General features: G+C 42.3%; 1 protein-coding gene across 1 annotated transcript; it reads left to right on the top strand.

Annotated features, from left to right (window-relative positions):
* Positions 1 to 121: 121 nt before the first annotated feature.
* On the top strand, positions 122 to 6,903 carry dapk3 (death-associated protein kinase 3). The gene is made up of 9 exons (XM_076021868.1): positions 122 to 267; positions 1,076 to 1,180; positions 2,515 to 2,875; positions 3,438 to 3,567; positions 3,730 to 3,778; positions 3,879 to 3,905; positions 4,007 to 4,159; positions 4,257 to 4,302; positions 4,971 to 6,903. Exons 2-9 carry the CDS (start codon positions 1,119 to 1,121, stop codon positions 5,505 to 5,507), a joined length of 1,365 nt encoding a protein of 454 aa, XP_075877983.1. The 5' UTR covers positions 122 to 267; positions 1,076 to 1,118; the 3' UTR covers positions 5,508 to 6,903.
* Positions 6,904 to 15,426: the final 8,523 nt, after the last annotated feature.

The following is a 15,426-nucleotide window of genomic DNA, read 5'->3' as shown; positions in this document are numbered from 1 at the left end:
CTGTCATGATCTTGCGATTTTATTTTATTTTTTTAATTAAAATAAAAAATAAAAACTTAGTTGTTAAAATAAATAATAAATAAAATAAAATAAAGTTGTAAAAGAAGTATTACTTACACCAGTCGCTGCTCCGGCAGCTGAGACTTTTATTTTGTATGTGAAACCGGAAGCGTCGTTTTTCACTGCAGTGATTTTATACCGTCAAGTCCGTCGACCCGCACACAAACTACTCCAGAGGGGAATGCTGCAGTCATAGCCGACAGTACTGTAAGTGCAAGTTACAACGGATATTTATACTTTACTTGTACAATAATATCTGTTTGTAATTGAGTTTTAACGCCAGTACGTCTGGTCTTCCTCGTGTATTTTGCGTTATGCTCTAACGGCTGTCACCCCGAGCCAAAGCCGGTGTTTACACCGCATCGTTACCCGCGAGCTTAGCTAGCGCTAAGCTAACCGCATCATTTTGATTGGTTCTAAATAGTTATTTTCCCTGTCGCTTTATCTCGATTGAATTATTATGTTTTATACCACCGGTAGGAGTTCCCAGTTTTATTCGAAGCTATGAACACGCCGTCCAGTTTAATAGAAGTATATTCAAGGGAATTGCGGCTCTGCCACCTTTTCTGTTTTTTAAACAATGGTTTAGTTGTTTTTTGAGCCACGTCTTTACACCGAGCTTCAGTCAATAGTCACTCGACTTTATCTGATTTTAATGACAAGACTTATTCCCGCGAAAGCTTCAGGCAAGAGAAATAATTGCTAAGAGAGGCTAAATCCCAGTCCCTTTAAGTGAAGCGGCGCTGTGGTCCGGGGCAGGAGATGATGTCAGTGGGTCTGGTATGCAGAGGTCTGACATCAGCCAGAAAGTCTCTGAAAACTCGAGCTGCGTTGACTCTCGCCAAATAAGGAGGGAAGTAGTTCAGGTACACTTGGGTAAAATACGGTAATCGTGAACTGAGAACTGTCTGGATTAATCAACATTTGTCTAACTATTATTGTGTTTTAGGGTTGTCGGCCCAGTTATCAACCTTTGCTGCAGGTGTTTTACATGTTATCTTATTTGTTGTTGCAGAGTTTGTCCCAGGCATCCTTCCTATCATCACAGTCAGCAAGTCATGGCTGGCTTCAGGCAAGAAGATGTGGAATTGTATTATGAAATGGGAGAGGAGTTGGGCAGGTATGAACTGTGTTTTATTCTACTCACTTCTATTCTTGATGACGAATGTTTAAGGCAATTGGAAATATTTGAACAGTGTGAGAAATTGCCTTTTTGGCTATAATAATGAGGCAAAAAAAAAGTAAAATGTGCAACATAAGTTACAAAGGTTCTCCTGAGAAGGTTCAGCTAAGAAAAACTGTTTTTATTTCCTTGCATTGCAAGTCAATGTGTTTTCACGCAGACTAGATTTCATGCGAGTGTGACGCATTATTTAATCAATTGAGTTCCACTGTGATGCGAGGAAGCAGCTGCGACCTGCCTAACATCACATCTGATGACTTCCAAATAGCAAAGCCATGTGTCAGCAGCAGCAGCAGCATACTGCGTATCAGTTCCTTGTTCTTCTTTTGCTTGCCGGTTGTCACCGTACTCGAATAGAACAACCACAGCTTGTTTATGCTGGCTAGTTGTTTTTTTCCTGCAGTAATGCAGCAAAGGTATGACATCACAGTCCTCCAAGGTGCCTTTCCCCCCCCGTGTGTGTGTGTGTGTGTGTGTGTGTGTGTGTGTGTGTGTGTGTGTGTGTGTGTGTGTGTGTGTGTGTGTGTGCAGACATTCAGTTTGAGAACACAGAGTTCACATTTTTCTCCTCACGCTTACCTGAAAACCATTACATTCCCTTCCCTTTGTTTATCTACCCTGAGTCTTGTACAGCTGTTTTAAATACAGATCCTTACAATTGCAGTGGTTTCAGTTTGTCACTCGAGTATTTTAGGATCTCGGGGCTGGGATCCCTAAATGGGCCCCAACATAAACCTTGGCGGCTCACTACAAAAGCCTCTTTGGTTCCACGGCTACTTTTCTTTCTGCCACTTGAGCGAACAACTTATTGTGTGTCCTGCAGAGAGACACTCTCAAGCTTTTTGGTTTGTCATCTGTTTTGGCCCGCCGTCTTTTCTCTCTTCTTGAAACAGAATTACAGAACTAAAGTTAACAAATTAGTTTAATCAAAATCTAATTGTAATTGCTTTTATATTGTTTTACTCTGGAAAGCACCTTGTGCACCGTTTGGCTGTTGGAAGGTGCTATATAAATAAAGTTTGATTGAGTGATTGATTGAAAATATTCCGACTGTACAGGCATTTTTCACTTGTTTTAGGAAAACATGATTTAGAAACATTGATTGGGTGTTGCATTTAAAATGGTTATGTATTTTTATAGATGTATGGGTTTTATTACTTGAATCAATGCTCCATCAAAGTTTAGACCATACTGAGGGCTGTTGCAGTGCATTAACCAGGAGCAGAAGCATATCTAAATCTAAGAAACTCTTTTTAATGTGCTTTCTGCAGTGGACAGTTTGCCATCGTCCGTAAGTGCAAGGAGAAGAGCTCAGAGGTGGAGTACGCTGCCAAATTCATCAAGAAGCGGCGGCTGTCGTCCAGCCGGCGGGGGGTCAGCCGTGAAGAGATTGAGCGCGAGGTCAACATTCTGCGTGAGATCCAGCACAGCAACATCATCACCTTGCATGACATCTTTGAAAACAAGACAGACGTGATCCTGATCCTGGAGCTGGTGTCCGGCGGGGAGCTCTTTGACTTCCTGGCTGAGAAGGAGTCTCTGACGGAGGAGGAGGCCACGCAGTTCCTCAAGCAGATCCTGGACGGCGTCCAGTATCTTCACTCCAAGCGCATCGCCCACTTCGACCTCAAGGTCAGCGATTGGTGGTTGGTCAAGACGGCTTTTATGTGTTCAGGTGCTCAAGAAGAGAAGGACTTTGGTTTCCGCTTGAAGCCAGCATGACCACTGGACATGAGAAGTAGCTTGTCATGTGATGACTGCGTAAAGTGTCATGTGGCTGCAGTATTATATTATTAAGTATTATTGAAGTATTTGTATTAATTATATATAAACATAAGCTGCTTTATGATTCAGAGAAAATTATATTTTTTGCAATTGATTAATTGTATTAATTGCATCATGTCTTTGGACCATCTTTTTAACAGGCAGTAAAACTTAAACTAATGAATCGTTTGTAAGTTCATTAACTCTTGAAACCAACAGATTCCTGACAGTTTGCACTTGTGTGTACAATTTGGCATCATTAACTAGCCACTGTTAGTGACTTGCAGCATATGACTGCCACTGTTGTGTGCAGCAGCAGCACAATGAAAAGTAAAAACAGAAGCATTTTTTACCTGAAGTTTAGTCATTTGTCTTAAAATGTGATCAGTCTCAGAATCTCATTCTGTCCCTCGTGTTTTTCGTCCTCCAGCCTGAGAACATCATGCTGCTTGACAAGAATGTGCCCAACCCCCGGATCAAACTGATTGATTTTGGGATTGCGCATCAGATTAAGGCGGGGAACGAGTTCAAGAACATTTTCGGAACGCCGGAGTTTGTCGGTGAGATCGCGTTCCTTCCCTAATGCTGAGTAAACATGTTGCACAGCGAAGCAGCTTGTGCAAGTGCTGGCAAGTTGGTCAAACCCTGCAAAGGGGAGATATTGCGGTTCAAGTCTCCACATCTGGTTTGAATTAGCGCTTTCATTCCTCTGTGCTTCACAGCCCCTGAAATAGTCAACTACGAGCCACTCGGCCTGGAGGCTGACATGTGGTAAGATGCTTTTTTTTTTCTTTTTTGGTTCTCTCTGAAGTCTTTTTATCCTCCTGTATGGCAGTTTTAATTAACGGTTTTTGATTCTTGTGTTATGCAGGAGCATCGGAGTGATCACGTACATTCTGTGAGTAACATTTCACATCCTGCTGACTTTTGCAGCCACTTAAATCCCCTCCCTTCCTTGCCAGCATGGTAACACAAACCTCTTGTCCACGGTCGCTGCAGGCTGAGCGGCGCTTCACCTTTCCTGGGCGAGACGAAGCAGGAGACCCTGACAAACATCTCAGCTGTCAACTACGACTTTGACGAGGAGTATTTCAGCAACACCAGCGAGCTTGCCAAGGACTTCATTCGTCGGCTGCTTGTCAAAGATCCCAAGTATGAAGTGGTTTTTGAGTCCATGTCAGCTGTAACGAGGAGACGTCCGCCGTATGAAAGTCCCAATTTCTTACTTGTGAATTGTCTTCTTGTGCAGAAAGAGAATGACAATTGACGACAGCCTGGGACACCCCTGGATTAAGGTGAGCCCTTTATTTGCAGATCGCACAATGAGCAAAGAAGAGGAAACACAAACTGTACTGCAGCCATTTGACGTTGGCGAGTTCAGAACGATGCACAGCCTTATTCCTATTGATCGATTGGTTGATGTAGATGACAGCAGGAGTCACACTGAGATCTTCTCTCCAGATTTCTGAAACTGTCAGAATTGTGTAATTGGCTTTTCTCTGCTCGAAAGGCTTTGACCCTGGCCTTGCCTGGAACTATCTAACACTGAGTTGTAGGGCCGACGTTGCATATCAACACAATCTTTAGCTTTTGTTCGAGATATTTAACAATTGCAAAGCATGTAGCCAACCTGGCAGAGCTAATCTGCTGAAATGGTCATCCAGAGTCACTTCAAGCCTGTCCAGAGACTGCTTGCTTGACTACTCTAAGACTGACGGAAACAAATTTTAAATGTACATTTATTTTAAAACCAGCGCACCATTGCTAACCGTCAGATATTCCTTTTTGATCAGATTAATGATGAAATTCCATTAGATTCAGTCCTGGATTTAGCAAAGTATTTGACTTCACCGTGCAGTTGTATTTGCAGTGGATTTCTCATTCTGATTGCATAGTTAAGTTTTTGGCAGCTGACTATGGACCACCACCCCAACCTCACACTCATACATGTTTCCTTCTTCAGGTGATCAAGAGGCGGAACGTCCGCCCAGAAGAACGGGACCACAAGACTGAGCGCAGGCGGCTGAAGACCACCCGTCTGAAGGAGTACACCATCAAGTCTCACTCCAGCATGCCGCCCAACAACACCTACGTCAACTTCGAGCGCTTCTCGCAGGTTCTGGAGGAGATCGCCGCCGCAGAGGAGGGCCTGAAAGACCTGGAGCGCAACCAGCGCTCGTGCCGCGAGGACGTGGCTGCGCTGCTCTCCATCTACGAGGAGAAGGAGGGCTGGTACAAGGAGGAGAACCAGAGCATCTCCAGCGACCTGGGCCACATCCGCCAGGAGCTGCAGCGCGGCCAGGCCCAGCGCAAGAAAATCCAGGAGGAGACGCGGCTCACCATGCAGTCGGCCAACATCCTAAAGCGCAAGTTCGGCCGGCTGGAGAACCGCTACGAGGTCCTGGCCGAGCAGGTGGCCTCTGAGGTGCGCTGGGTGGAGGAGCTGGTGAAGTCCATGTCGGCCGAGAAGGACGGCCTGGGCTCCAGCAGCATGCCCTGAGGGGGGGCTGAGAGAGCCTCGTCTCGCTCTGCACGTGCAATCCACTGTGAGTGAGCTGCAGTCCGCCGATGCCTCGCTTTCGCCGCTGCTCATCAGAAATAAAACATTCCATCCATTTCTACCGCACACGAGAAGAACCAGCAGAGAGGCAATATCCAGAACTCATTCCCCTTGAAAAGGGTCATTACAGAGTTTTATACGCTTATTTATGGTTTTATTGGTTTCACTTGTTATTGTTTGAGGTCAAGGGTAACACAAATGTTTGAGAACCGTATTGATTCGTGATATCAGTTTCAGTTGTGCGTGTGGAAAATCACTTCATTCCTTTTATTACTGTATGTGGATTTCCCTTCAGCTCTAACAGCTGCAGATGACTTTTTTTTGCCTCGGGGCTCCAGCCAGTTATGGTTGTAAGCTGCTTCTTGATAGAAAGCAAATGATCAGGAGCGAGGAATTCTTTTTTATTTTTCCATCAACATTTCAGATTCATATGCAACTGCAGCTATTTAGAAGGATGCAATAAGTATCAACCTTCAGCATAGAACTTGACCTTAAGGCTGAGCTTTTAATTTTGTTTTACATTGTACATTGACAATAAATATTCAAAAAATATATTTTACAGTTCCCTGAACAAAATTGTTTTCTATCAATTCCATTTTTAAGTTATTAAACGTAATATAAAGAGTTTGCTTGTCCCAGACAAGTTTTCATAAATGAAATTGCATAATTTTTGACTCCAGCAAACGCTCATTCGTTATTTATATTGTGCTGATGGAAGCTCAATCCTTGATGTGCATTTTTTGCGCCTGCTAAACCTAAATCTCGTGCTGAAGTCTCATGGCTATAGAGCAGCTAAGCATTAGCGTTAGGAACTAAATGTAGACATGCATGAGTCACTGGAAACTTAGCACAAAATTATTTAATTTTAAATTTGCAAAAATGTTTATTAAAAACAAAACTTTAGAATGTATGACCTCATCCTTGCAGTGCCTGTAAACTGTATCGCCTCAGCGAGCATTGTCAGTCATTGAGCGATCTAGCTACAGCTCAATGGCTTGGATGCAACAACATTTTGCACACGAGCTTGTAAACCAAAACATGTGCATGGACATTTTTTATACATATATACATATATACTGTATATGTTTACTGTAACACTCATTTACACTTGAAACATTCCATCGTTGCGTTTCACACCCAGCCGACATTTCCCATGTAAATCTTAAATTGTGTATTATTATAATAAGCCCTATATTTTCACTAGAGAAATGTATCATTGTATTATCTGCACCTGAATTATCGTAGCAACATTTACAATGTATTTTACTCTGAGGTATAAAAAGGAACTGTAAAAATAAACTGCTGGGGACTGTTTGAAATCATCAAACCACTGAAACTGAACTCGTATTCTTGTGTCTCGACAGATGGGATTAATATGCACACGTTTTTATTATGCAAAGCACTGTATAAAGGAAGGCTAGTCGGTGAAAATCTTTTAACAGAGAATGTGTGTTCATACCAAACTAGGATACACCTTTAAGATGAGGTTTGCCTGAGCTGAAAACACTCAAACTCTGTAGGCTGACTATTCAAACCTGGAAGTGATCACCATTTAAACTATTATATCACATCACAACTATTTCAACTTAATAAAAAAATATTTTTTTGCCATTTTGAAGACGGGTGTATACATTTTACTTTGTCTCAGTGTGGAATATATTAATATATGTTTTTACAGAAAGAATATTAGTTACACCGTCAAATATGAACCTAATGATAAATAAGGATTATGACTAGCCTGTGCTAATCTTAGTGTGTGGATACATAATCAATAAATCAATATTAAAGCACTCACAAATCAAGTCACAAAACCTGTATCTGTGTTCATAACTAGTGTGCATTAATGCAGGAACAGTGCTTTAAGAATTATTAAAATATTGATTAAGAGCAGGTGTCTAGTTACTGTGGAAAGTGGAAATGTAGTAGGTTTTTCTGTATTAAAAAAAAAAAGAAGTATTAAAACCACAATAGGTGAAAGAGTTGGTGGGTGATTGATTTGTGTTTAAGACAGTACTTTATGAGAACCAAAAGTGTATTTAATTAATTGCATTAATAGCAATAATAATGATAAGAAATTCGTCATTGGTTCCAGAATGGTCATAACATTTAGCATACTTACATTAATATGATATATTGTCCGTGTGTTATCAGTGACTTGAGAATGTCGGTACTCGCCAGGTTTTGGAGGCTGTGTTTGGGTTAGTTGTGTCAACTGGGCAAGCAGACGAATAGAATAGTGAGGCAAGAGTGAGTGTGACACCTGCTGGCCAGGAGGTGTAAATGATATCCATGTCACCTTTAACTTGCACCGTTAATGTGTCAATAACAAAGAGCTCATTTGAAACAACGCTTTGGTAAAGTCATGTGGTCTCGGGGAAATGCGCCCACTACTCCTCCACTGTTTGTGAGGAGGAGGAGGGATGTGCGACTGTTCATGGATCCCACGGGGCATTAACGTGGGAGAAGAATTTCACGGTGCTGCTCTGTTCGGAGTCCTTCCCTCAATGTGCTGGATGCACAACCTCTCAGCGGAGTGAGTCCCGGCCACCAGGAGGTGAGAGGACACAGCCCGGTGTGTCCGCTTCCTTTGGTCCCGCTCTGTGAGCCGTGTGAAAATATTCATTATGGTGATATCTTATCACAGTGTGACTTTTATCCTCAAATGTTATTGTCGCTCTCAAAGGGGCCTTTTATGAGGCAATTTAATTAAGCTTCTCTCCCTTCTGTAGAACATCTGCTGGCATTCATTACATGCACAGGGGGAAGCTGGCTCTGTGCCACTGAAGCCGGCAACGCAGTTTGCTAAACAAATTCAAACCATGTTCTTTTTAGGATGCTGTTAAGGATTTTTTTTTTTTTTTTTTTTTCTTTGTGGTGGGAGGGTTTAGCCAGGACAAAAAAAAAGAGAAGATATCAGTGGACAGCATTCTGGATTGGATCCATTTTACTGCTTTGGCAGAGGCAAACAGGTTGTGCAGGAACTTCGGTTGGCGAAGGACAGGAAGCCATAGAGAACAAATAGGTGTAATAATATACCACTTATATGGTTCATGTGTTGTATAGAAAAATAAGGCGACTATGAGTCTGTTTTGTTTCACTTGTTTCCACCACATTGTTGTTCTCCTTTCAGCACTGTGACAACAGGTTTGTTAAAATCATAGCCGCACCTGGCGCAGAGATCTCATAAGATATGTATACTTGGTTACTAGATGGAAAATGAATGTTTTCTTCTTAAGAAGTAATGTGTATGTACTGTTTAAGCACAGACCTGTCAGACTTATTTACTATTTTGTAACTTCTTAAAACTTATTTGTAATCCTGCAGCATCCCTTTGAGGGACCTCTTGCCCCGAGGTCAGCAAAGAATACAGACCTTTCTTGAAGAAGGTTCCCCAGAGAGTCTGCTGACTGGTGCGTGGCCGTCCTCTCCTGCCAGGGCTACGACCCCGACGACTTGCTCTGACCACGTTTGGTGCTGCTGCTCCCAATGAACCTGCGCATAGACAGAGTTGCAATGCGAGATCAGCATCAGACCGTTAGGAATTTTAGAGCCTTTCTTTAAGTAAAGCTAATAAAGCAGATTTGTCTGTGAAAGGCAACAGATTTAGTTGCAGGGACTAAACATCCTGCTGAATTTCCATGTACAGTATATTGTTTGTGGTATCAAAACTACATTTCTCTAAACAGTATAACCCAGGAAAATACTACCATAATGATAATGGCTGTAGTTTTGATGATCAATCAGCAGTTGAGCAACTGTGTGTCCCTTCATTTTGTTGGTTTTATTAGAAAAAAAAAAGACAAAATGTCACATCCAACCAAACGTTAATCAAGCAACTATCCCAGTCTTGTCCTACAGGTCATATTGTGCCAGTATAAAAGAGCTGCACATTACTGACATGATTTCACATAAGCAGAATGATGCCTGCTGTTCTTTGTGCTGCTTTATTGCATTATTTGAGAAGCAAAAAGCCAATAATCACATCTCGAGGTGCGAGTGATTCACTTACCTCTCGAGCGCTTGGAGTGCACAAACGTGAGCGTAACCTCTGCTTCTGCACAACTCGCACTGCAGCCCACCAGGCTCGCGCTCCCACCGCACTGCAATTCACAGGACCAGCTGTTAGTCACGCCCGCACAAGACACACACACACACACACACACACACACACACAGGAAAACACTGCCTTACCATCTGCTGTAGGGTCGCCGATTTCCATCTGAGAGCATGCTGAATCTGACCAGTCAGCATCCAGAGGACTCTCTCTGCAGCAGTATCCCCACTGGCTCGCTTCTCCTGGGAGCCAGGAAGTGAAGCCTGCTGCTCTCCTAACAACAGAGCAGTGTATGTGAAACATTTTCACATGACTTTTGTTGTTTTACTTTTAGTTTAGGAGAAACCCTCTGCACACCTGAACAGAGGCCAGTGCACTGAAGAGGAATGCTGCTGATCATCATAAAAGTTACACCTTAACACTGTCTGACTTAAATGTTTAATGCAGAATGTTTCAGTCAAATTATCTTTTTTTCCATGATTAAAAACAATTTTCCTTAAGAGCCATTAACAAGATTGTAGAACAAGAAAAATGTGTCTTTATGACACCAAACAAAAGTTAAACACTACCATATGGCGCCTGCAGACCTGTGGGAATTCCAAATAGTATAATAATCCAGGCAGTAAAACAACAACAAATAATTTCTTGCATAAGTTTTGCATAGTGAGTTGTCAATATAAAAAAGCCTTGCGATTCTATATGCTCCACTACTATACTGTGAAATAAATGTCTTCACCACCTTCACCTTTAGCTGCTACCTTCCTCCATCGCCCAATCATCTGCCTCCATCTCAAACCATTGCATGTCACACTGCTTCTTTTTCACCAACTAACCTACTACCAACTAACCTACTACCTTTACAACTCTCCTCTTTGGTGCCTTCCTCTAGGCCTCCTGCCTGCCAGCGTCACTGTCAACCAAACCATTATATTATATTTGATTTATTTATTTATTTTGAACATGAAATATTCACTATCACTCCTCACTCACTACATGCCCAAACCACTGCATAATAAATGTATATGAAAAAAAAAAAGTTACCTTCGATGCCATCCAAGATGAAGCATATCACAACATGTATGGGTACGCTGTTTCAGGTCAAGTTACCACAAGTGGCTCCTAAACCCTGTGGGATCTCAAAGCCATATGGTATATCAGGATGTGGGATGTGAGAATTCTGTGCGAGCTCTATAGATGGCTGGCGAGAGGCGAATAGGGGTGATTTGGACCCCTTCGTGTTGTCAGCAGGCACGAGCGGGTGTCGAGGAGGGTTGCTGGTGAGCGGGGGTGGCTGTTGGGGAACTGGTGAGACATTGGATGAGCGACTGAATGTGAAGCCACCCAAATATAACCCTGTTGAGAAATAAATCTGGAAACATCTGGTGAAAAATCCCAGAGCTGTTTGACAGAAATTCAGTTGTGGATTAGTGCTGTCTACTCTGATCTCAATGCGCACCCTCAGGAATGGTTCCTTTAATAGTGCTAAGAAATACACTGGTCGCATCCTGTGAGTGTATCACATTGTGTGACAAAGTACATGCCTGATGGCTAAATTAAGATAAATGTGAAATGTCTGTTTTGAAATTGAGATATGGACCTGGCTCTGGGGTTTTTTTTTGGCTCACCTTTACTAATAATGTTTTGAGCCATTGATGTTTAGTTGGTTTAGTTGTTTGATTTTCATGTTTGACCTTTTCTGCTGAAGTGGCCCATTGTGAATTGTAGGCTTGCTTTCTGCATTTGGAACAGCAGATCATTCATCTTTTCTTTCCCAAGGGCTCACCCTGTTTACTTTGGATGTTAGCCCCGACTGAAATACAAAACACACTCTTTATCAAAATGACACGGGGACTGGGCAGCAGCAGCACCTAGAACCAAGCTCAAGGACAGCACGCAGTAGCTAACCATTAATGTTTCATCACGTCAGGCTCACTGCACTGTCAGTACAGCCACTGTCGGAGCAGGTTCTGGTCTCTGTAACAGGAAGTTCCTGCTGGTACTGTTTGTCCAGAGTCTGGATTGAGTGTAAGACTATGGAGACCTCTGGAGGACGACTGCAGGGGTTCTAGGGCAGCTTGGGGAGAACCAGAGGTGGTTGGTGGAGGAGAGAGGGAGGGAGAGAGCGGCCCTACCGGAATGAGGTCCAATGCTGTGGGGCAGCCACCTGAGGAGGAGGCTGAGTGATTGCAGAGGGAGCTGAGGTGTGAGCTGATTATGCAAACACACCCATGAAAAATGGGTGGGAAGAAGAGGGGTGAGCAGGTCACTGTTGATTTGTGACTGGGTGCAGGGTGGGGTTGGACTTTCGAAGGAAAAAGGGGGAGGTTTAGTACTTTTCCTCTTGGTGGAGGTGTAGGTGCAGGTGGTGTGCAACCTGGTGGATTGGTGGGCAGGGCAGGTGCTTCTTGACCACAGTGTGGGTCTAAACTGGAGAGAGAACTGCAAGGAGAGTAGTAACATCAACACGAGTGCTTCTGGATGGTGCAGCATTTTTACATCAAAACAAGAGCAAAAACCAACACTTTTCTCTGTGGAAAATAGATTTTCACTTAAGTCCCAACTGGCGTTGTAGGATTTTCTTTCACATTTTTCTCATTGTGACTCGCCATGGAGAGTGGACACACGTCTAGTGTCACCCCTGGTACCAGTGTTAACAGCTATACCGGCTTGTACCAGGTATACTTGGTTCAACGTAGGTTGACAAGCCTATATGAAGTGTCTTTTTGCAGGGTACCTGACATAAACAACACTTTTTCTTATGTTTTGTTTCTTCATATTCGATGGGCTGGAGCCGAGAAGGTATCAGTGCAGCACGTTAACAGGTTGTCAATAAGGACGTCGATCACCAAGTCTTTTACCTTGGAGCATGGATCTATCAAATCTTGGAAATGCACAACTGTGTGGACCAGCCAGCTTTTAAATTAATCTTGCAGCTGTAAGAAATGTTGACACAGCATGTGGGGTTAAGGGACAATAACTATATGAATGAGAATTTGCTGATATGGAGCTGACAGAGCAGCACTAAGCATGTTTAAACAGTCATAATATCCATACAGCATCTCTGAAAATAGTCAAGCTGATGATGATGGGTTTAAATTTAATCTGCGTTAAACGCATTTTGCTTGTAAAACCCACCTTTTCCTTTGTCATCAACATTTGTGTGAAAACACTCCCCTGGAAAACAGTTCAGGAGGGCGATATCAGTGGCTTTTCAATCAGAAGACATGTTCATCAGCTGGTTGGATATAAAAAAACAATCAAGATGGATTTAGAGTCAATGCATAATAGGGTTCTAATATTACTCTGTGGGCTAAAGCCAGCGCTGTAGGCTCATTTCTCACTGCAAAGGTCCGTAACTGAAATGTATTTGGGAAAAACCTTGTAATATTCAACAATAATAACTAGTTAATGATGCATCTTTCGTTTTCACTCCCGTTCAACTTTGTTAATGATTACTCTCCTAGTACTACACCCCGATGCAAGGAGTGCTTTTGTTCTATTTTTGTACCTGAGAGGAGGCAGCAGGGAGGTCTGACTGTTCTGCAGCCATGCAGGGCTACTGCAGGGGTTAGAATGAGCTGACAAAAAACACAAAAGAAATGAAAGGTTGGTGAGACTGAGGGACGGGACAATGTTTTAACAAAAGTTGAACTTGCAAATGAGGCGTACTATTTATAAGTCCCAGTATGACAAAAGGGTCTCGATATTTAAAAGTGTTTGTAACCATCTGTTTGTGGAGGGACATCTGAGCTTGGTTGTAGTTGGCTGGCCAGTCTTCTGGCAGCATGGACTGAAGCTCCGGAGGAACTGGACATTTGGGGTTGGTCAGTCAACTGAGCCCATGTTAGAGATGCTGGCAAATGGATCTGTTGTCTGCTTCATGAAGAGTGACCCAATATGAAATTCTGAGGTTCAGTGTGGACGTACACTACCTCGTTTTGGTGAGTTAAACTGTAGCTAGATGACAGAGGTGACTGTCAGTTTCAGAAATTGTCAAATTGTAGCCTGTAATGCATCAGACAGTGGCCATATGCCTCAAACCTCATTATTCAACTGAATCACAGCAACACCAACCTCTGACCTGCTGGATGGTGGCCACACGTTGCAGATGAGGGTTGTGCTGTTGCTGCTGCAGGGTTGCTCTCTGCTGCATGGACATGCCTGGGCTTCATACTTCTGATGCAAGCACTGAGCAGCCATGTTCTGTTGTCTTTAGACAGCCTAATTCATTGCAGTCCAACATCTCTTCACGACACATCACAGAAATTGATTTAAAAGTTTTAATCAAAACAGGACTTGTTCAACTAACTGCTGCTAGAATTATTACCGCTAGTGCCATTTTATTATAGTATTTGTATATATATATATATATATATGTATATATATATGTATATTTATTTATTGTGTGCACCTCACAAAAGAACAGTGTAATGAGGCATCTCACATCCTGTCTATTACCTAAACCGCCTGTCAGTCAAGTCACACAGTACTTGAAGACATTGCATACGCTATTCATTACCTTTGCCCCTTCTTAAATGGGTCAGCGTATGCAGCTTCACAAGGTACTGTCTATTATGTGACCACCTTCCACTCAAACTATGAAGCAGCTGCACCTGGTGGGTTCTTTTACCTGCACTTGGAAACATCCAAGTGCCTACACAGATGCACAGTCTATTCACTCAGGGAGGCAATGTGTCTGTCAAATCAAAGAATGCCTGTGTCCCGGGTGCAGCCTATTACCTGGTCTGCCTGCCTGCCTGCCTGCCTGCCTGCCTGCCTGCCTGCCTGTCTGTCTGTCTGTTTGTCTGTCTGTCTGTTTGTCTGTCTGTCTGTCACTGAATTAATGCTAGGAGAAGTTGGGGTGTTTAGGTACACATGGTGATGCTGTGGCTGACTGTTGCCATGGTGATGGCAGCTGATCTGGCAGAGGTGACAGTGGCTTTCATTTCTAAATCACTGACATGCAGCTGCTCACAGTAATTTTGGTGTAAAAATAATAAAACCAAAAAAAAACTAACCAAACTAGCGATATACCTCACAACATTATGCATAACTGACAAGGTTTATTCGTCCTCACAGGTTAAATTGTAATATTTATTTAGTTAAGTTAAATTTACATTTTTTTCAGCATAAAAAATATTTTTGGTTTCTTTTAGAATATTTGTGTTACTGGATGGAAAAAAAAAAATCTAATGTTTGGATTGTAATTGGGATCTGTGATCTAGCTGCAAAGAGGCGGTATCAATATGATTTGTGTGCTTGTATCCATAGAACTAACTGATGTGACCCAAATATTTATCAAGTGCGTAGGAAGTAAATAAGACATATATTTATATGGGCCATCATAGTTAATATATATTGAAATGAAATTGTAGAAATGATTACATTGCTGTTAATCCTGTTATTTATGTGGCTTATTGGAGGTTTTTCTGTCCAAATCAATGTATGCAGGATAATCCCATAGTCCTAGACATTCATTTTCATTTTGAGATGGATGCTCAATCACTGTCTAGAGTATGAAAAAACAAAGGACTGAAACAATGAAAGCAATTGTTTGAATTTTTGGTTGTCCATTCCTGTGTTATGTACTAACGTCAAATTCCAAGCAATGTATTTCGAAGCGCGAAATATCTTGAAGGTTTATGTCATGTCCGAGCTCGGATGTCTGAACCTGAAAGCAGCGCATTCCCCATTAAAATATGTCTAGTTGGTACAGTCTGAAAATATTAAAACAGTATATTAAACCCATATAAATGACGACATGCTTTCCACTGTGACATTTTGAAGTTGTTTGTGAAAGAAATA

This window comes from Nelusetta ayraudi, unplaced genomic scaffold (genome assembly GCF_046127955.1).
Source record: "Nelusetta ayraudi isolate G7.1 ecotype Tasmania unplaced genomic scaffold, CSIRO-AGI_Nayr_v1 ptg000011l, whole genome shotgun sequence".
Taxonomy (NCBI): domain Eukaryota; kingdom Metazoa; phylum Chordata; class Actinopteri; order Tetraodontiformes; family Monacanthidae; genus Nelusetta; species Nelusetta ayraudi.
Note: the sequence above shows the minus strand (reverse complement) of the source record. Positions and strands in the feature narration are given on the sequence as shown.